The sequence below is a fragment of the Canis aureus genome, chromosome 22 (assembly GCF_053574225.1).
Source record: "Canis aureus isolate CA01 chromosome 22, VMU_Caureus_v.1.0, whole genome shotgun sequence".
NCBI lineage: Eukaryota > Metazoa > Chordata > Mammalia > Carnivora > Canidae > Canis > Canis aureus.
This window is the reverse complement of record NC_135632.1, coordinates 8,656,802-8,677,819: the sequence shown is the minus strand read 5'-3', so window position 1 is coordinate 8,677,819 and position 21,018 is coordinate 8,656,802. Positions and strand designations below refer to the sequence as shown.

The 21,018-nt window shown below is 41.7% G+C and overlaps 1 protein-coding gene and 1 pseudogene across 6 annotated transcripts in view; both read right to left on the bottom strand.

Annotated features, from left to right (window-relative positions):
* HLTF (helicase like transcription factor) overlaps positions 1–5,743 on the bottom strand; it is a 49,705-nt gene extending 43,962 nt beyond the window's left edge. For 5 of the 6 annotated variants that reach the window (XM_077864749.1, XM_077864750.1, XM_077864751.1 and 2 more), the window contains exons 1-2: positions 5,528–5,742; positions 3,893–4,100 (exon numbers count right to left, since the gene is read on the bottom strand). In XM_077864749.1, the coding sequence (XP_077720875.1) occupies positions 3,893–4,100; positions 5,528–5,547 (228 nt within the window). In that variant the 5' untranslated portion in view covers positions 5,548–5,742. Of the gene's footprint in view, positions 1–3,892; positions 4,101–5,527 lie in introns of all 6 variants that reach the window. The other variant, XM_077864752.1, reaches the window with a different exon arrangement.
* Positions 5,744–10,223: 4,480 nt separating this feature from the next.
* On the bottom strand, positions 10,224–13,936 carry LOC144293605 (large ribosomal subunit protein eL15 pseudogene; annotated as a pseudogene).
* Positions 13,937–21,018: the final 7,082 nt, after the last annotated feature.

The window sequence follows — 21,018 nt, the reverse complement described above, 5'->3', positions numbered from 1 at the left end:
TACGATTTTTTAAACCAGATTATGCAAATCCCAGGAAATATACAACCCCTCAAAAGGCAAAAAAAAAAAAAAAAAAAACCTGGTATTTGTTGAACATTTCATCTTAAGCAAGAAAATTAGATAATTTTCCTTTACTGTAATAAATTATCATTTATTAAAATTAGATAACTGTCACTACTGATAGCTAATTACTATAAATAATAGATAGAGTAGAAAGTAATTAATGATAGTGGAATTTAAAATAGAATATAGGCGAAAATGCTGGAGACCATAAAAGACAAAGAAAACAAGGTCCAAGCATCAAGACAAAAAAGGACAGATTTTTAAAAAAATTAAAACAAAGAAAGAATTACAATTAATTATAACTGTATTTTTAGAAGAAGAAAGAAATAATCTACTTTATTATAAAATACTGTGCCAAGAAATAAAAAATTTAACCATAAGCTTATCAAAAACACATTAAAAACTTAAAAATTAGGAACGCCTGGGTGGCTCAGCAGTTGAGCATCAGCCTTTGGCTCAGGGCATGATCCCAGGATCTGGGATCGAGTCCCACATCGGGCTCTCTGCATGGAGCCTGCTTCTCCCTCTGCCTGTGTCTCTGCCTCTCTGTGTGTGTCTCTCATGAATTAAAAAAAAAAAAAAAAAAACTTAAAAATTAGCAATGCCTGGGGCACCTGGATGGCTCAAGTCAGCTTGAGTCATGATCCCAGGGTCCTGAGACCAAGCCCCATATGGGGCTCCCTGCACCATGGGGAGTCTGCTTCTCCCTCTTCCTACCCCTCCCCCTGCTTGTGCTTTCTTTCTCAGTCAAACAGAAAAAAAAGTGTGCAAAGATAAATACTTCAATTTTTCTTATACCTTCATAATAGTGATCAACCCCAAAATGTTCATCAGTATGGGAACTAAAAGTACAATATAGATTTGTATGGACATGAAAAAATATTCCTAATAATTTACTAGGAGAAAGAAAGGGTGGTCACTATTAACAGATATAACATGATCTCATTTTTTTAATACATAATATGACTTCAATTTACATGCATATGTTCATAGCGTAAAGTGTGAAAAAATAAAATGACTAAGGGTGAAAGGTGGTAAACTGCAGGGAAATTTAATGTTTTTTCTTTTAGCCATTTAAAAATAATGAATATGTATTACTTATAAAATAAATAACACATATTTTGAAATATAAGAAAATTAAGCAGTGATTACTTTTAACCAGTTCACTATATTTTTATTATTAGCTTACCAGTGTCATAGAAATTATTCTAAGCTCAACAAATAGTAATGTTCTAAGATCAGACACCATGATTTAGTATTTCACACTGGTGTAAAATAATTTATAAAACAATCTAAGTTTTGAAGAAATAGCACAAATCAGAAATAGGAAAGCTCAGAGATAGAGAACTAAAGAAGAAATGGATATGAGATAAGAACTGACAGATTTCAGGAAAAAATTAGAAATGAGAAACTATTTCAGAATTAAAAACTAAAGTAGAAAGAACACAAGAGTGCACAGGCCTTGTGGAAAACACGGTAAAGGAAATAAATGATGAAAAATTAAAAGTGAAAAAATATGATAAAAAGGATTTTAGACAAAGTAATAGGCATATACACAGGCATATATTTATGCAGAGAAGATCTAATACCATTGATGGTAGAATGAAGTCCCTGAAAAATAAAACAAGCATTCAAAACCATTAACAAAAAAATTTTATGCTATAGATGAAAACGAAGTTACAGGGCAATCATAAGACATACACTAATAAACTACTAGACTTTCAAGATAAGAAAAACTACCCTTTAGTTAGCAAAAATTTAGTTGGCAAAAATTCCCAATTCACTTATACGGGAGGAAAATCATATTGTCATCAGAATTTTCCCCAATATTTTATACAACATCTAAATATCATGAAGAGGGATCCCTGGGTGGCGCAGCGGTTTGGCGCCTGCCTTTGGCCCAGGGCGCGATCCTGGAGACCCAGGATCGAATCCCACATCGGGCTCCCGGTGCATGGAGCCTGCTTCTCCCTCTGCCTGTGTCTCTGCCTCTCTCTCTCTCTCTGTGTGACTATCATAAATAAATAAAAATTTTTAAAAAATAAATAAATAAATAAATATCATGAAGAGAAAATATGGGTCAAGGACTTTATATTCAGGTCAACTGTCCTTTAATATAAATATCACAATTAGAAGCATGAAGAAACTCAGGAAATCTTGTTCTTTCCTAAAAAATCTCCTAGACAAATACAAAATAATATTAAGAAAATATAGAAAAAAAAAAAGAAAATATAGGAGGGGTGCCTGGGTGGGGTGGCTCAGTCAGTTAAGTGTTCAACTCTTGATATAGGCTCAGGTCATGATCTCAGGGTCCTGAGATACAGATCCTTGTTTAGGCTCCACAGTGGAGCCTTCTTAAGATTCTCTCTTCCTCTCCTTCTGCCCCTCCCCCCTCATGCTCTGGTTTGCTCTCAAAAAAAAAAAAAAAAAAATCATAAAAACACTTTTTTTTAAGGTGACTTTTTTTTAAAGATTTTATTTATTTATTTATTTATTCATGAAAGACACTGAGAAAGAGAGAGGCAGAGACACAGACAGAGGGAGAAGCAGGCTCCATGCAGGGAGCCTAATGTGGGACTCGATCCTGGGACTCCAGGATCATGCCCTGGGCAGAAGGCAGGTGCTAAACCACTGAGCCACCCAGGGATCCCATAAAAACACATTTTTAAACAATCAAGAAAAATGATTATGGATAGTTATTAGGTATAATAAGGAATCACTAATTTTGATAAGTATGACAAAGTCTGAATTTTTTTAGAAATACATACTGAATTTTATGGATGTAAACTGATATAGTAGAGATTCTTTTGTACTAAAGGACAAATGTATGAAAAATTTCTTAAATGCTGAATCATAGGTATATGGGAGTTTATTATATTATTCTACTTTTTTGCATGCTTAAAATATTTCCTTTTTTTTAACAATAAATTTATTTTTTATTGGTGTTCAATTTGCCAACATACAGAATAACACCCAGTATTAAAATATTTCCTAATAGGGCAGCCCGGGTGGCTCAGTGGTTTAGCACTGCCTTCGGCCCAGGGCCTGCCTGATCCTGGAGACCCGGGATCGAGTCCTGCATCAAGCTCGGAGCCTGCTTCTCCTTCTGCCTATGTCTCAGCCTCTCTCTCTCTCTGTCTCTCATTAATAGATAAATAAAATCTTAAAAAGAATAAAATATTTCATAAGTTAAAGAATAAAACTAGTGATATGTGATCCAAATAACATAGAAACATACTACATAACTGTAACAAAGACAACTTCTCATCAGATATAAAGTCATATACTGTCTCCGTTTCTCACACATACACACAATGCAAATAAAGATACAGAAAGGGAGAAAAACTGGGAGACAGTCTTACTACAGAAAGGGGGAAAAAGACTAAAAAATAGACAATTCCCTTATCTGGTAGGAATCAATCCTCCTCAATTAAAAATATTAAAACACAGAAATGTGCTATGGGACAGAAGAGGAAAAAGCAAAGAACATTCTATAAATGTACCCCTAGTATCTGCTTTTTGAGCCAATCATCTAACCTTATCAAGCTTCAATTCTTCAGTTATAGAAAAGGGATAATAGATGTCCTTGTCTACTTTAGAGTCATTATAGCTATCAAATGAAACCATACAGGAAAAATTGCTTTTTACATTACAAGCAGAATACACACACACACACACACAAACCCACTAGTTAATAAATATTTACCTCCCACCCAGATACATTCTAATTCCTTAAAATAAGTATTAATTGTACACATCACTTTCTCATTCTTATCTTCTGGGTTAATACTATAAATATATTTCAATTGATTATCTAAGTCATACTCACTACTCCTGTGTAATAGCGTAGTCCAACTACATGGCCTCTCAAAGTTCCAAATAAAATTGAATCTAGCTCTTCATCACTTGTTAGGAAATCGTCTGGAGGTATAATATCTTGGAACTCAAAACGGGGAAAGAAAGTTGGATACGAGAGGCGTGGAAAATTTCCATGGGCTCCATATTGGACAGTCTGCAAGTACTTCCAAACAGGATCTCTATTAAAAAAAAAAAAAGAAGAAAGAAAGAGAAAGCATAGAAAAATGATTCAATATTTAACCAAAGATCATATTATAGTCGCAGGCCACTTGTTTTTCTCATTTTATCTCATGTTAAATTTTTAGTCGGAACTGCTGTATAAAGATTGAGTGTGGAAAAAAAAAAAAAAAGATTGAGTGTGTGGGACGCCGGGGTGGCTCAGCGGTGGAGCGTCAGCCTTTGGCCCAAGGCGTCACCCGGGGTCCCGGGATCGAGTCCCACATCGGGCTCTCTGCGTGGAGCCTGCTTCTCCCTCTTATGAATAAATAAAATCCTTAAAAAAAAAAAAAAAAAAAAAAGATTGAGAGCGTTACTATGCGTAAAGCAGGGACTGGAGCGAGCAGGGAAGGCCGCCAGGAACCCTACCTGTTCAGCGATGCCTCTTCTACCCACCCAGTATTTCAAAACGAAAACTCCCAACAAGGGTTCAACAGATCTACTTCCTCGTGATGATCTTCTATTGAAACCGAAATATATACGAGGTGTCTGACTCTTAACCACACACCAAACGCCGGTTAAAAAAAAGAAAAAAGGAAAAAAAAAAAAAAAACCAACGAACCAGAAACAACTTGCAAATGTGGGGCTGTTATTACATGTGACGCCATTTACACGGTGACAGAGACTGCATCCAGCATCCGCTATTTCAATTATCTCCAAACAAAAAAAAAAATAAATAAAAATAAATAATAATAATTGTCTCCAAACAGAACCCGTGGTTTCAGGCAGGTCGTGGGGTGGGGGTGGGGGGAGTGACCCTCCCTCGGGCCTGTCGCTCGCTCCCCTTTGCCTCAAGGGTACCCTCCTCCCTCCCCTCACGGGTAACTTTCTGCAACAGGCCCGAAAACCGCTGTGGAGAATGAAAAATAAGGGGAAGTGCGCTGAGGGGCTCCCTCCGAGTTTCCGGGCTCCCGAGGTCGCCGGGGAGCTGTTTCCCCGCGTTTTCCCCGTGCGCCGCGCACCCCGCTCCGGCCGCACCGCACACACGGCGTCTCCATGTCGGCGCAGGCACCGGGCCTGGGAGCCGCCGGGGGATGCGGCCGGGCGGGATCGGCCCTTTATTCCGCGCAACCGCCGACAGCGCACGGGGAGCATCTAACGGGTGTTTCCTGAGTGAAGCTCAGGCAGCATCTCGGCCGAGGAGCGGCGCCCCGAGCCCCGCCCCCCCCTCCACGGCCCTCGGGCGAGAGACCCCCCCCCCCAGGCCCTGGCTTGCGGCCCGCCCGGGGAGCCCCCCTCGCCAGCCAGCACTGGGCATTCACTTCTCCCGCGGCGAGGGGAGCCGCCGGCAGGACGCCCACGAGCTGCGGCGGGAGCGCGGGGAAGGTCAGGTTCATCTGGGGACGCCGACAGGCCGTTACCCCCTGCGCCCCGCCCCCGCCCCCTTCACCTCTTGAACATCCAGGACATGGCGCTGAGCCGCTGACGGACCGAAGGCTTGGGCGCCCCAGCGAGCCCTCGAGCCGCCTCAGTACTCCTCCCTGCAGGCCCCACCGCCAAGGAGCACCGGGCGGATGCCGAGCGCCGGAGGAGAAGCGCTCCGGCGGGAGTGAGACGCCGCCGAGTCTAGTCAGACGTCGACGCCGTCGCCTTCTAGCAACAAGCTGAGAGACCAGCGACGCCCGCTGACTGACACTGGGATCGCCCAATCGCGAGGAGGGGCCTAAGGAGACGAACCAATCAGAGCGCGGGAGGGAGGGCAACTCCGCCCCACGCAGGGATTCAAAGGCAGTAGGGGGTCCCGGCCGCAGGGGCGGTTCCATCCGGGTTCTTCCCCGCCCCCGAGGCGGGCGCGCGGGAAAGCCACGCGGCCCCGGGAGTCGGAGAGGCGTGCCCGGGGCGCCCGCGCCTCCTGCCCGATACCCAGCCTCAAGCCCTGGGAGGCGGCCCCGCTGCCCGCGCTTTGCCCCGGGCCCAAGCCTCGGCCCCGGGCTTGAGGCGTCACCTCGGCCGACCTCTTACGTTCTCATCTGACGCGGCCCGTGCCGCCCGGGTTCCCGAGCCCCGGAGCTCCCGGGTTACTTCCCTCGGTTTCCCGCGGTGAACCTCGGGCGCTTGCCCTCGAGCCACTCGTTTTGAGCGTCGGTAGCGAAATCTGAGGGGACACGGCAGCGAATTGTGAGAACTCGAGGCTGGAATGTTGACCCCTTAGGTTAAGTAAAAATATATTGTTTTAAAATGAATTTTGACACTCCCCCCCCTTCCCCCCCCCCCCCCCGGAGTTGCCTCTTCATCTTCTTCTTCTAAGGGAAATATGTTCATTTCCTGAGTTAGAGGACAGACCTAAAATGGGTGGCGGGGGGACTGGCTGGCGGCGACCGGTGACCCCCGGGCGTGGTGGGCGGAACCAGCTTCGCCTGCAGCACCTGGCGGCCCAGGTGGGCAGGTGAGAGGAAGTCCCTGAGCTCCACCGATGGCTCGGGAGCCTAAGGAGAGCCCGAGGAGAACCGGACTTTGGGTGCAAATAAATTCATCAGAAACGCCACTGTTGGGGGTCCCCGGGTGCCTCAGCTGTTAGGCGCCTGCCTTTGGCCCAGGGTGTGACCTAGAGACCTGGGATCGAGTCCCACGTCAGGCTCCCCGCATGGGGCCTGCTTCTCCTCCTGCCTGTGTCTCTGCTTCTCTCTTTCTCTGTGTCTCTCATGAATAAATACATAAAATCTTAAAAAAAAAAAAAAAAAAAGCTACCATTTTCGTCTTCCTCATCATCTTCCTTCTGTTTACTGAAATGAAATAAATCCCTGCAAATTCGATCTCTCTTTCCATTACTGGTTCATGCTCACAGAGGATAGCTTAAGGCAATGAACAAATGCCTCTTGAAAAGCTGTCTTATTGACTACTCTTCATACTGTGCCGAAGGAAGTGTAAAATGGACCACTCTACGAAGGGCAAGGGTCAATACTGACCTCTTCACAAGTACATCTACTCTTTGATCTTTGACAGTCACACAGTCACACGGGGCCCTAAGTGAGGTTCAAAGCCACCACCGGCTTCTTACACTGATGTGTGCTCATTAGACTGAAAGGTAAAATTGCAAATATGAATATACAGGTAAACCTGACTCCGTAAGATCTGTGAGTAATGACTGCCCCATTGTTAAAGAAGGCAGATTAAGGTAAAAAAAAAAAAAATTGGCTAAAGTCAACATTTTTGCCCATTTTGTCACTATTTAACATCTCAGATCTAGCAGTTGAACTTGAATACTCTTTCACTTAGTCATGACACAAAGAGGATGGTGAGGAAGATGAGAACCAGATAGAAATTTATAGTCTATGGCAGAGTTTGTATTTTATTTTAAATGCGGTAGACTCCTAATTGTTTAAGCAAGAAAATAACAATGTGAGTTAGGCTTTAAAAAATTCATTCTGTCAACTCTGTGGAGATTGTAGGGGAAAAGAACAGAAGTAGACTGTTTAGTTGATAACTAGGAAACAATTGTGTCCAGCTAAGAGATGCTGAAGCTGCGAGAACGAACAGGGTGTGCTGATGGATTTGGGTATGGATGCTGAGCAAGGAAAAGGAATAAAAAATTCTTCCAGGAATAAAAAATACCTCCCAGTCACAAACACACTTTCTCACCCTCCTTTATGCAAATTAATCATATCACTCTCCCGTTTGATGCTGTGAGCACGAAATCAAAGAATAGCAGGTATGGCTCTGTTCTGTGCCTCCCACTCCTATCACTTCCCAACCCAGTCTGCCTATAATGGCTTTCACTAACTACTCTAAAAATCATGAATATTTTCATACAGAATCACAAGGCCATTCTCAACGCCCAGCAAAATTAGTAATAAATCAATTGTTGGTGTCTTCTAATAACTTGTAATAACATAATCATATTTTCACTATTGTCTCAAAAAAAAAACTGGTCTTTTAAAGTTTGTCAACAAAATAGAATTTTGAAGCCCTTGGCAAAGAAAATAACTTTAAGAATCTGAATTCCCAAAACTCTGGAAAAACTTTCAAGTTTAAATCATAACAAATAGGCTCAAAGAATGTATGATGTTTGTGTTTGCTTGCTTTATTCACCCATAAGGGGATAGAGACAAAGTTCAATGAAAGAGAATTTTCAGGAATTACATATGAGAGTTCCCAGAGTAAATCTCTTAAGTAGATCTCAGGGAAAGGGCCCCCCAAATGCCATCACCCTAGGCCAAGCACCACAAAGGGAGGGATAATAGCCCAATAATTTCTGGAGATCCCATTAAAAAAGGAAGCTATGCTTCATTTTCCAGAGTGTAGCCTCAAGGTTCTGTAGATCTTAAGAGATCAGAAATGTGCCAGGGCAATAAACGAGTAAAAGCTAATAAGGTGGCTCTGTTAAGGAGCTCAAGGGCAGCCTTTCAAAATCTTAATCATAGTCCCCAGGGAGCCTCCAACGCTGTGAAGGCTCAGTAGTTGGTGCCTGCTGGAGGTGAATGGAGCCCAAACAGCCTACAGGGTAAGAGAAAGGAGACTGAATCTGATGAAACCTATATTTAGTTGACTTTAAATCTTAAAATGCCTGAACTATCTGGAAGTGACTAAAGTAAGTTACCTCCCACTAGGCAAACTGAAGGTATAAGATAAATTAAGTTCAATAAAAAAAAAAAAAAAAATCAAAGTTTTACCTTTGCAAATGGAGTCAGTCATTGCAAAATTAACACATTCATACTATACATCCATATACACAGACCTCTTAGTGAATTTACAACTGGTATTTATGGCAGATACCTCTAACTGGTTGAATTAGGGGATTTTCATTTTCACCTTTTTTCTTACAAGCATGTAAAGTGTTCCCTGTATTGAATATGTATTGCTGTTCTGCCACAAGAAAAATAATAAAAAATATAAACTAAATTGTAGTAAAGAAATTATGAAGTTTTTCAACTTCACTTTTAATTAATGTTAGATTTACAGAAAAGTTGCAAAATTACCACAAAAAGTTCCCTCATATCTCTTACCCCATTTATTTTAACATACATAATCATAGTACAATTATCTAAGTCAAGAAATTAACAATGATACAAAACTATTTCTGAACTCTTTTTTTAATAGAGAAGACAGGAAATGATAAAAGATAAAATGTTTTGTGACTTATTTACAACAGAATTTTCTCAGACTTAATCAGGACCCCAACAGTTTCTGGGGCAGATTTCTGGGTATAACAGCTGGTAGGGCAAAGGAAGTAATATAAAAAGAATGCCAAGCCTTAAAAATATAATGAATATCAAGTGCCTGCCTTGAAGTAAACAATAAATGCTTATTGTCATTACTGTTATTTTAACAGAATTATTATCTAATGAGTCCTCTAGCGCTTAACAAGAAATATAGTTGATTAAAGCTTATTTCCTGGTGCTCAGCATCTGGGTTATTCCTAAATACCAGAATAACACTGTTTCCAGAAGCCAGTCATTTTACCAGGTGTGTGGCCTTGATCACACTGAATTGTTTCCATCAAGAATCAGGAGACACTCTGATCCGAACTCCCATTCGGAGAAATCTGTGGTGTTCCAGATTACAGAGGCCTTTCCCAGGAGATAGGAGTTTCCTCCTCCTTCAGGCCTTGACTCATTAAGTTCTCTTACTTGGCAGAAGACCAGAATTGCTGAAGAATCAGGCCTGCCTCGGATCTGTCCCTTCCTTTGTGTCCTGCACAGGATCCTTTTCCTAACTTCAGGAAAGCACAGCTCTGAGCCATGGAATTATTTAGGTTTCTTGTTATGGCCGTGGTGAAGCTCTTAATTTAATGAATACTGCAAGGATTGATGAGCGTTTTTCTGTCTCCTTTATGGCTAAAGAAGAAAACTAAAACTTCAACTCTAAATACACTTTAGACATTATTGAAAACATTTCTTTAATGTGGGAAACTATATTGCATTAGCAAATCAGTTCATATCATCAGTCATCATCATAATTCACCAAACCATTGCATCTTACAGCCTAACCATTGCATCTTACGGCCTATGGGATTATGCTTTGCTAACCAAGAATTAAGATTTAAGAATTATAGATTTAAGAATTAAGTCCTTTGGAAAGTTAAAAAAAAAAAAAAAAACCTGCAAAATGTCAAACACATTTCTCAAATTTAAAGAAAAAAAGAGTATTTGAATAGATTTTTAGAGGAATTTAATCTCCTGACCTAATAGAAATTCAGAAGACTCAAGTTCATAAACAGATGAAATTTTAGGGTCATAATATATTAACATCCTGTTTGAATTGCTAATTTTGTAGTATTTATAAATAAAATTTCCATTTCTCAAATACTTTTAGATAACGTGTTGGGGTCAAAAAAGAATAAAGTCTGATGCACCCCCAGGTGAACATTAAAGCATTGATGACCTAGGTTAGCACACTGAAGTCAACACAGATGGCAGTTAATATTCAGAAAATTGAACTTATCAATAAGCATCAATAGTTGTCTACATAAATTTTTGAAAAAGATAATTAAAAGGACCATACACACATTTTAACCCATAACATGAATATAGAATTTTTAAAAGGAAGAGAAACAAAGCTAGCCTGGTGTTCTAAGGTATGCTTTTTCAAGATACTTTTGGTAAGAGATAAATCACTAAAACCTTGTTTAAAATTATTTACTTAAAAGAAATTTTTTAAATTTGTTTTTTAAAATATATTTTATTTAAATTCAATTTGCCAACATAGAGTACAATACCCAGTGCTCTTCTCATCATGTGCCTTCCTTAATGCCCGTCACCCAGTTACCCCATCCTACCACCTCCCCTTCTGCAACCCTTTGTTTCCCAGAGTCCAGAGTCTCATGATTTGTCTTCCTCTCTAATTTTTCCCCATTCAGTTTCCCTCCTAAGAGAATATTTGAATTTTGGAAAGAAGGGGCAAACTCACACATATACTAAAAAAAATTTTTTTTGACTGTTGTAAATTGTCTATTAGCAAGAATTTTGCAAACATTACTTATATTAGCAGTAACATGGAGCTGGAGAGTACTGCGTCTTCTCCAAGCTGCTTGGTGTGGAACTTAACGACCTTTTCCAGGGCCAAGCCTCTTGGGGCCTGTAGATTTCAGTTCTCAAATCTTCCTGTGCTTATGGGCTGGTTTGGTGATCCACTGGGTATCAGGATTTTTTTCTGATAGCCTTGTGTAATGGATCAATGAGGATAACCTCAAAGAATTTGTATGTGGAATCTTCACTAACCCAGTAAGAATTCAGGACTTTCAGAGGCCCACAGTAGAATCCAGCTCCCTCCTAGGCAAGACTGAAGGCTTGGGGTCAACTTTAGCTGGTTAACACCATGATGAACAATCTTGCCATATATAATATCCTTAGGAATTGGGCATTTGCAGTTGCCGCAGTGCACATGAATCTGATATATGACATAAATTTGCCTGGCCTTCTAACCCAATCTGTGCACTTTATCAGGCTAGATTGGGCAGGGTATCCTGGGGAGCAGACAGGCCAGCAGTGTACTCTGAGAATAAACCCCATTACATCAGACTGCTTCTTCCTCCACAGCCCCAGGACGTACTTGTAAGCACCCTCTTTGGCTGACCTTTGAGCTAAATGGCTGCTACCAGATTGGAAAGAGGCTTTCTCCCAAAATCCCTTTTGGGTTCCTCTTAAATTTTTTTTTTTTTTTTTTTTTAACTAAGTACTAAGTAGAATAGTTCTCAAGCTTTTCCCAAGAATCCTTTTGTTATTGAAAGATTGCCTAAAACCTTATTCAGGTTTTTAATCAAGGGATTCCCAAGAATCCCTTTGTTATTGAAAGAATGGCTTAAACTTTATTCAGGTTTTTAATCAAGAGTTTATAATTAGCTTTTAACAAACTTGAAATTATATATTTTGAGTAAAAATAATTTTTAAAAGCTTTTTCAAATCTACACTTTTTTATTTGAGGAGATATGTTTACACTTTTTTTTTAATATCAAAAATAGGTGGATAATTTGCCAGCGGTTCCTGGCCTCAGGCTGGGAATTACAGAGACTTATGCGTTAGACATTTGTATATACACATATAAAAATGAATAGTACATGACTATTAAAAATAAAAGACGGTGGCGGGGGAGGGAAGGGCGCCAGAGTGGCTCAGTCACTTAACCATCTGCCTTTGTCTCAGGTCATGATCCTGGAGTCCTGGGATCTAGCCCCCCTTTAGGCTCCCTGCTTGTCTGGGAGCTTCCTTCTTCCTCTCCCTCTGCTGCTCCCCCCCCCACCCCCCACCCCCGCTTGTGCTCTCTCTCTCTCTCTCTCTCTTAAATAAATATATATTAAAAAAAAAAAAGGAATAAAAGACAGGGATGGCTCAAATTGGTTAAGCATCTGACTTGATCTCAGCACAGGTCTTGATCTCAGGGTCATGAGTTCAAGCCCTGCATTGGGCTCCACACTGGGTGTGCAATCTACTTAAAAAAAATAAAATAAAATAAAAGATAATATATGGTCTCTAAATAAACGCAAAAAATACTGCATGTCTTGCATGAGTTTATAAAGCAGCAAAGTACACAAAATGAGATACAAATCACTAAACTACAAGGGAGATTAACAAAGTGGATAATAGTGATAAAAAATATTGGGAACTAGGAAAGGGTGTTCATAGGCTTCATGAACTAGGAAGAAGCTAAGCTAGAGAAAAATAACAAAAATGGTAATTTTTAAAAAAGATTTATTTTAATGAGAGCACATGCACAAGAGTAAGGGTGGGGGGAGGAGCAGAGGGAGAGAGAGAGAATCCTCAGGCCAACCACTGAGCCCACAGAGCCCAACACAGGGCTCAACCCCAGGACCCTCAGATCATGACTTGAGCTAGATGTTTAACCAACAGAGCCATCCAGGTGCCCTGGGGAATGACAATCTCAATGAGTGTGTTGCAGAGGAGTCTTTATAGCTGGAGAAAAAAAACCTACCAAGTCAGAGAAGCAGCCCATTTAAAATATGATGAAGTGCTTGTTTTGGGTAAAAGAATGTCTAATGAGGGGATCCCTGGGTGGCTCAGTGGTTTAGCGCCACCTTCAGCCCAGGGCATGATCCTGGAGACCCGGGATGGAGTCCCACATCGGGCTCCCTGCATGGAGCCTGCTTCTCCCTCTGCTGTGTCTCTGCCTCTCTCTCTCTCTCTCTGTGTGTGTCTCTCATGAATAAATAAATAAAATCTTAAAAAAAAAAAGAATGTCTAATGAGATTGTATAAAACAGAGAAATGAAAATCTTATCCAAGTAAATCCCAAAAGAATGCAGTTCTGTATTTCTCAATACCAATTTAACATAGAATTTGAGGTGGACTACCAAAATACTAAGGTAGTAAATATCTTCCTAAACACTAAGATTTGACATGGTTTTTGTTGGTGTTAATTAGTCAAGAGATTGTCCTGCTATCCACCACCCACCTCAGGAGTTTCTTGCCATCAATGCCACACTTTGCAAGAATCTTCCTTAGTGGATGTTGTCTCTGCCCAAAACAAACTACAGATCTTCCTTAACTTATTATGGAATTATGTCCTGATAAACTCATCCTACGTTGAAAGTATCTTAAATTGAAAATGCATTTAATACACTTAATCTGGAATGCCTGGGTGGCTCAGCGGTTGAGTGTCTGCCTTTGGCTCAGGGCATTGATCCCGGAGTCCCAGGGATGGAGCCTGCTTCTCCCTCTGCCTGTGTCTCTGCTTCTCTCTCTGTGTCTCTTATGAATGAATAAATAAAATCTTAAAAATAAAATACACTTAATCCACAGAATGTCATCACTTAGCCTAGTCTACCTTAAACATGCTCAGATTTGTTAACCTACAGGGGGACAGGATCATCTAACACAAAGCCTATTTTACCCTGAAGTGTGGATCATCTCGTGTAACTTATTGAATACTGTACTGAAAGTGAAAAACACAATGGTTGTAAATTTATCAGTTGATTATCGTTGTGGCCTCCTGGCTGATTGGGAGCTGCAGCTCACTGCCACTCTGCTGCTGCCCAGTATCATGAAAGAGTATCATACTGCCTATCAGTAGCCCAGAAAAAGATCCAAATCCAAAATTTGAGGGCAGTTTCTACTGAATGTATACTGCGTTTGCACCACAGTAAAGAGAAAAAATTAAGTCAAACTATTGTTAAGTCAGGGATTGTCTGTAAAATGAAAACAATAGAAAGCAAAACAAACACAAATCCAAAACAAAACTAAGAGACCAGGAGATCCCTGGGTGGCTCAGTGGTTTGGCTCCTGCCTTCGGCCCAGGAGTCCTGGAATCGAGTCCCGTGTCAGGCTCCCTGCATGGAGCCTTCTTCTCCCTCTGCCCATGTCTCTGCCTCTGTGTGTGTGTGTGTGTGTGTCATGAATAAGTAAATAAATAAAATCTTTCAAAAAACAAAACTAAGAGACCATCACAGGTCTCTTTAACCCTTCATAATTGATCTGTACCCCAAAAGATTTATTCTTACCCCATCCACATTAAACACTACCCCCCCAAAAAAAACCACTACCCAAACAGTAAAAGCCCACATCAACCTAAAAATCCTACCGTACTATTAGTGTAAAACCAGATGTTGTTATCCATTTCCTCCTTCAACATATTTATAAAATATTCTCTTTTTTTAAAAGATTTTATTTATTTATCCCCCCAGACCAGGGATCATTCCCTGAGCCAAAGGCAGACGCTCAACCGCTGAGCCACCCAGGCATCACTATAAAATATTCTTATTTATAGAGCTAGGGAATCATTACAAATATTATTGCTTTAGATTTCTATCCTTGAGATAGTTCAAAGTCCCAAAAGAAGCACAATAAATAACATATCGTTCTTCATTATTGAGGATTAATTATCCCAAAGGCTTGTAGTCTAAATGCTCATTTCCTGATTCCAAGATTAGTGTCATGTTCTCCCTCATATCATACAACTTAAGCTAACAACTTAAGCTAGCAACAACTTAAGCTAACATACACCAAAACAATAAAAGTCACACAAAAATAAATGGTAAAAAAAAAAGTGCACAAAACAGCTATAGGTGGCATCACACTAACAGCCTAAACTTGGGTAAAAACACAAAAGTTTACTTGTTTTACTAAAACTGGGCATTTTAGGAAGTACTTGAGAAATTAAGTTTATTTTAAAAAGTAAAAATTTCAGGTGGGAGCAGAAAACTAAAACCACGTTATACTTGTTTTTTTGTTTTGTTTTGTTTAAGATTTCCTTTATTTATTTGAGAGAGAGAGAGACAGAGAGAGCAAAAGAGTACAGGTAGGGAGGAGAGGGAGAAGGCGCTCCAGGGAGCAGGAAGCCCAGTGAGGGAGGGTCCTGGGGTCATAACCTGAGCCCAAGGCTGATGCTTAACCGACTGAGCCACCCAGGCTCCCCAGTCACCTGGGACTCTACTGGAAGCCTTGGCCCTGACCATACCTCTCGGCCAGCTCCTCCTGGGACTCAGTCCCTCGCGTTTCAGCTCCAACTTTAGTCGCTCTGGGAAACCTTTCTCCCCTACTCGCTTCTTTCTGCTCCGCACGGCAATGAAAACACCTGCCCTTCTACTCCTGCCACTCGTCAGTTTGCTTGTTAGCCCCTTCCAGATTGAGAGCTCCGCGATGAATAAATCCTACCCAGTAGAAAGGTGAGCTAGAAGCTCGATGAAGAAGCAGAGGCACGTGCGGCAGCCGCACCTGCCCGCCTTCGAGCTGCTCCAATCTAAGCCCCAGGTGCCACCTGCACGTGCCAACCTCGCGCGAGAACAAGCGCCGGGCTCCGGGGCGCGAGGCGCATGCGGAGTTGGGCCTGCGCGGTTGGAGACCCCCTCAAAAAACTACGAATCCCAGAATCCTCCTGGAAATGCATCCTCGTTATCCAGGGCTCAAGGTCCTGGAGACCTCCTGCAAGGTTTCCGTCAGTGCTGGAAGCTTTGCTTGCATCAGAATGCAAAAGGCGAGATTAACCGGCACGTTTCCTGCTGCCGCGGGAGCCTAGGCAATCCCTAGCTTCCCCGGGATGGCGTCAGCGAAGCCTCCTTGAGACTTGTCACAGTTTGTTAGGCCAGAAGTTCCAAGAAATCGAGATTTTGGAAGGAGTGGAAGGGGCGGGGAGACCGCTGCGCCGGAGCCCGCGTTGTATCGAGCAACTGCAGGTGGCTGAGGCCCCCATGGGTCTTATCCCGTCACGCTGGCCAGGATGGTGTCTTGGTTCCCAGAAACCCCGCGTCCTGGGAGTCACGCTGCGGTGCACCAGGCGTCTGCTGCAGAAGGCTTGCTGGGGGCAGGAGCCGCTGGCTGTTCTCAGCCTCAGTCTCCAGGGAAACTGCCTAACCGAGACCCCAGACCTCCCTCCATCCTTGCTCCTGATCCTCAGTTCCACTCCATTTCTGCTTCAGAGACTCAACTCTGTCATTCTGTGCTCAAGGATCCCCCTACCCCTTCTCTCCGCCGCCCCCCCCCAGTCCCTAAATTTTCAGCCTCTACTCTCTAACACTGATATCCTATTTTCTTTCAGACCCTACAGTCCCATATTCTTTTTGCTGATATTGTGGCATCCTTCATTGCTATCTCCTATTGAGCATATCACATCTCTAGTGCTCCATTAGGCTGAGGCTCTAGGTTAGCCAAGGGCTTTCGGATGTGTGCCTAGAGAGAACAATTCTGTACTTGGGCTTCAGTTTCCCCACTTGATATATGAAGCCCCTTGGATTCAGAACAGAGAGAAGAGGCATATTAAGATGAATCATCTCTGGGGTGCCTGGGTGGCTCCGTCGGCTAAGCGTCTGCTTTTGGCTCAGGTCATTATCTTAGGGTTCTGGGATCCAGCTCTACATTGGGCTCCCTGCTCCTAAGGGAGTCTGCTTCTCCCTCTGCCTCTGCCTGCCACTCCCCCTGCTTGTGTTCACTCTCTCTGTGTCAAATGCATAAATAAAACCTTTTAAAAAAATGACTCATTTCCTACTGATGATGGCAATACCTTTCTTTAGGCCTTATTCTCATTTGTAAAGTGGTGACAGTTATTACCCTTAATCAGAAGGCCCAGTAAGTCAGACTTTCCTAGTCAGCAGTGCAATCTTTGCCTTCTACCCTACAGAAGAAATAAAACCCTAAGCCATGGAGGAAAGAGATAATTACTCCTCTCCAGGTACTTCTGGCTCCGATCAGTTATGTGACTGTGGTTGGCAGTTGAAGGGATCAAGATCATGCTTAGGAGCTAGAAATAGGATCCAGAAGCTATTGATGCATACTGGTGGTGTTCACGCTGGGAAGCTATGAAGATGAGGCCACTTGGGGAGGATGCCCTTGAGAGGAAGGGAAACTTGGAGAACCAATTACATTTCAATTCCACAGCTATTAATGATTCTTGCGTGCTCTTGGTTAGCTTATTCTCTAGATCTACATTTGCCTTTCTATTTTTTTTTTTTTTTTATTTTTTATTTTTATTTATGATAGTCACAGAGAGAGAGAGAGAGGCAGAGACATAGGCAGAGGGAGAAGCAGGCTCCATGCACCGGGAGCCTGATGTGGGATTCGATCCCGGGTCTCCAGGATCGCGCCCTGGGCCAAAGGCAGGCGCCAAACCGCTGCGCCACCCAGGGATCCCTACATTTGCCTTTCTAGATATACGTGTATGTGGTAGAGGGGCACAGAGGTATGGTGGAATAGTCTTCACTGCCCGCCTTTCCCTGTGTTAAAAGCACTCTTATCCCAAGAAAAGTAGATTATGTTAGGCTCTAAACGCACCACCAGAGGGCATTATTGACTGTCTGATGAGCAATTTCGTTTACCACATGAACAGCCCTGTTATGGTTGTCATAGTTTTCACACACCTTGCTTAGAACAATGAAACAAGGTCCCAGATAAAAGCATCAATTTATTTAGCACCCTAAACTCAGAAGTAAAACCAGTCCGTTAAGCCAGAGGTTCCCAACTTTGTTTCAAATTGGAATCCCTAAAAAATACAGACTCATAGGCCCTGTCTCCTAACATTCTAATTTCACTGATAAGGGATGTAGTGTGGGGATTCTAATGTGTGGTGAAATTTGGGAACCGCAGCCTTAAATCTCCTGCTCAGTTTTAAGAAAGGAATGTGAACCTGATCTCAGTATGTTATCAACTTTATAGGAGAAAAGCAGGAGTCCTCAAGGAAGCAATTTCAGAGATCCACTTGATGCAGCTCCGACTAGAAACACTGCCAGCTTCTCTGTGCTATTTAGTATTCCCAAGAACAAGAGCTTTCCTGGGGTGATCCAGGGAATTAGGTTGAAAATTAATAGTAATAGCGGCTTTCACTTATGAAGCTTTTATAATGTGCCAAGCATGTCTTACCCTTAATAGGTTTTAGTTCATTTAATCTTTTTTTAAAGATTTTATTTATTCATGAGAGACAGAGAGAGAGAGGGGAGCAGAGACATAGGCATAGGGAAAAGCAGTCTTCTTGCAGGGAGCCGGATGGGGTACTGGATCCCCAGACTCTGGGATCACACCCTGAGCAGAAGGCAGACACTCAATCACTGAGGCACCTAGGCATCCCTAGTTCATTTAATCTTGAGAATAAAAGGCTAGAGCTATCATTATTTCCATTTAATACATGAGGAAACTGAGTCAGAATAGTTAAGTAATTTGTCCAGGATCACACAAGACAATAGTAAATTGTAAAGCCAGGGTTCAAATCCAGATAGTCTGTCTGCAAGAGCACAAACTCTTAATCTCCATGCTATTCTACTTCCTAATCCACGAATAGTGAATCGTTTTCCTTTTTTCCCTACTTGGTCTATGTTCCCTCCATTAGTGTTCACAACCATTTTCATCTCTCCTTCATTCTCTACTCTAATCTCCAAGGCCCATATTTCTGGCCATTGTTCATTTTCAAATTACTCAAATTTCTTTTTTTTTAAATTTTTTATTTATGATAGTCACACAGAGAGAGAGAGAGAGAGAGAGAGAGAGAGAGGCAGAGATACAGGCAGAGGGAGAAGCAGGCTCCATGCACCGGGAGCCCAATGTGGGATTCGATCCCGGGTCTCCAGGATCGCGCCCTGGGCCAAAGGCAGGCACTAAACCACTGTGCCACCCAGGGATCCCAAATTACTCAAATTTCTAGCACTACATAACACTGTGTACTCTGGGGAGATACAAGGATATAACACTTTCTCACCATGTGACAGGCCCTTCACTAAAACTTATGTGTGTTATCTTATATGAGGCTTACAATAACAGTGCTGCAGTTGAAGAAATTGGGTTGATTAGGTAAAAGTAACTTGTTCAGGGATCCCTGGGTGGCGCAGCGGTTTAGCACCTGCCTTTGGCCCAGGGCGTGATCCTGGAGACCCGGAATCGAATCCCACGTCGGGCTCCTGGTGCATGGAGCCTGCTTCTCCCTCTGCCTGTGTCTCTGCCTCTCTCTCTCTCTCTCTCTCTGTGTGACTATCATAAATAAATAAAAATTTTTTTAAAAAAGTAACTTGTTCAGCTGTTTGGCTTTGTTTCAGGCTGTTTGCCCTGACTTTACTCAGGGCTTTGCCATCTGTCTTATCCCAATAAGTATTTATTAAAAAGAGGGGAAAGGGGGGAGAAAGAAAAGAAAGAAAAGAAAGAAAGAAAGAAAGAAAGAAAGAAAGAAAGAAAGAAAGAAGGAAAGGAGGGGGAAGAAGTTTCCTCTGTTAAATATATCATTAATATTATAGAACAGGTCCAAATTCCCTTAGTCTGAACCTGAGTGAAGAGGTGGTTTTCCCAACATAACTCCACCAGGAAGGAATTCTGAAGCGCCATTATATGGGATTTCCCTTTGGCTTCAGCTGAGTACGTACCTTATGTCCCCAGCTAAGGAGAAATCTGTGTTTCACACTTACTCACTTCACTCAGCACCTTGGCTTGTATGTAGTAGTAGCAAAGAATTATCGGGTGCTCCTATTTTTTTAAAAATTTTATTTATTTATTCATGAGAGACACAGAGAGGCAGAGACACAGGCAGAGGGAGAAGCAGGCTCCCTGTGGGTAGCCTGATGTGGGACTTGATCCCAGAACCCGGGGGATCACGACCTGAGCTGAAGGCAGATGCTCAATCACTAAGCCACCCAGGTGCCTGGATTGATTTATTTTAATGTCAAAATGATCGGTATTGTGATTGGCAATACATTATACATATGGAAACTTAGAACCACTGTAAATAATTTTTGGTTGTAATAAGATTCAGATTCATGAAGCCAAATAGTTTCCTGAATGGTTCTCAAAGTTTGGTCTGGAGATCAGTAGCATTAAATTGCCTAGGCATTTGTTGGAAATGCAGTTTCTTTGATTCTACTGTAGACTTCCTAAATTGGAAAGTGGAGGCACAGCAAAGTGTCTTAACAAGCCCCCTAGGCATATCTGATGTGTGGTCACCTTTGTGAGCCACTGTTTTAGTGTGAAGTGTCTGTTTGGGTTAAGAAATATGTAACAAATGGAAAGTCTCTAATGATTTTGTATAATGGGATTAAAAAAAATCATTTATCCTGTTTATATTTTACCTTGACTAGGACTTGTCTGGCCCAGAAATAAGAAAATGGTCACTTAAAATATTTTGTCAACAACCTAGTTTTTACCATAAAATTATTGCCTAGCATAACTCTTTCTGAAAAGGTATAGAATTAGACTCTTGTGACAAAAGCAGTACAAAGCCAGTAATTGTAAGTTTATGTGTTTAACAGGTATATCTTCCTGAAAAACTAATACAAATAGTTCATAGAAAATTCTGTTAATTCATAGTTCATAGAAAAATAATGTTAACTCATGAAATAGATATATTTATACTAGGTATAACACATTTATATATGTCTGCCAGTGTGGGAAAAAGGGAATATGTACTTACCATGTTTGAATCTGAGAGCTCTGTGATTATTTAGGAAACAGTTTTCATACAATTTCAGTTGACCTAGCTCAGTAGAGGATGCTACCAATTCTTTCTTTTTTTTTTTCTTTTTTCTTTATTT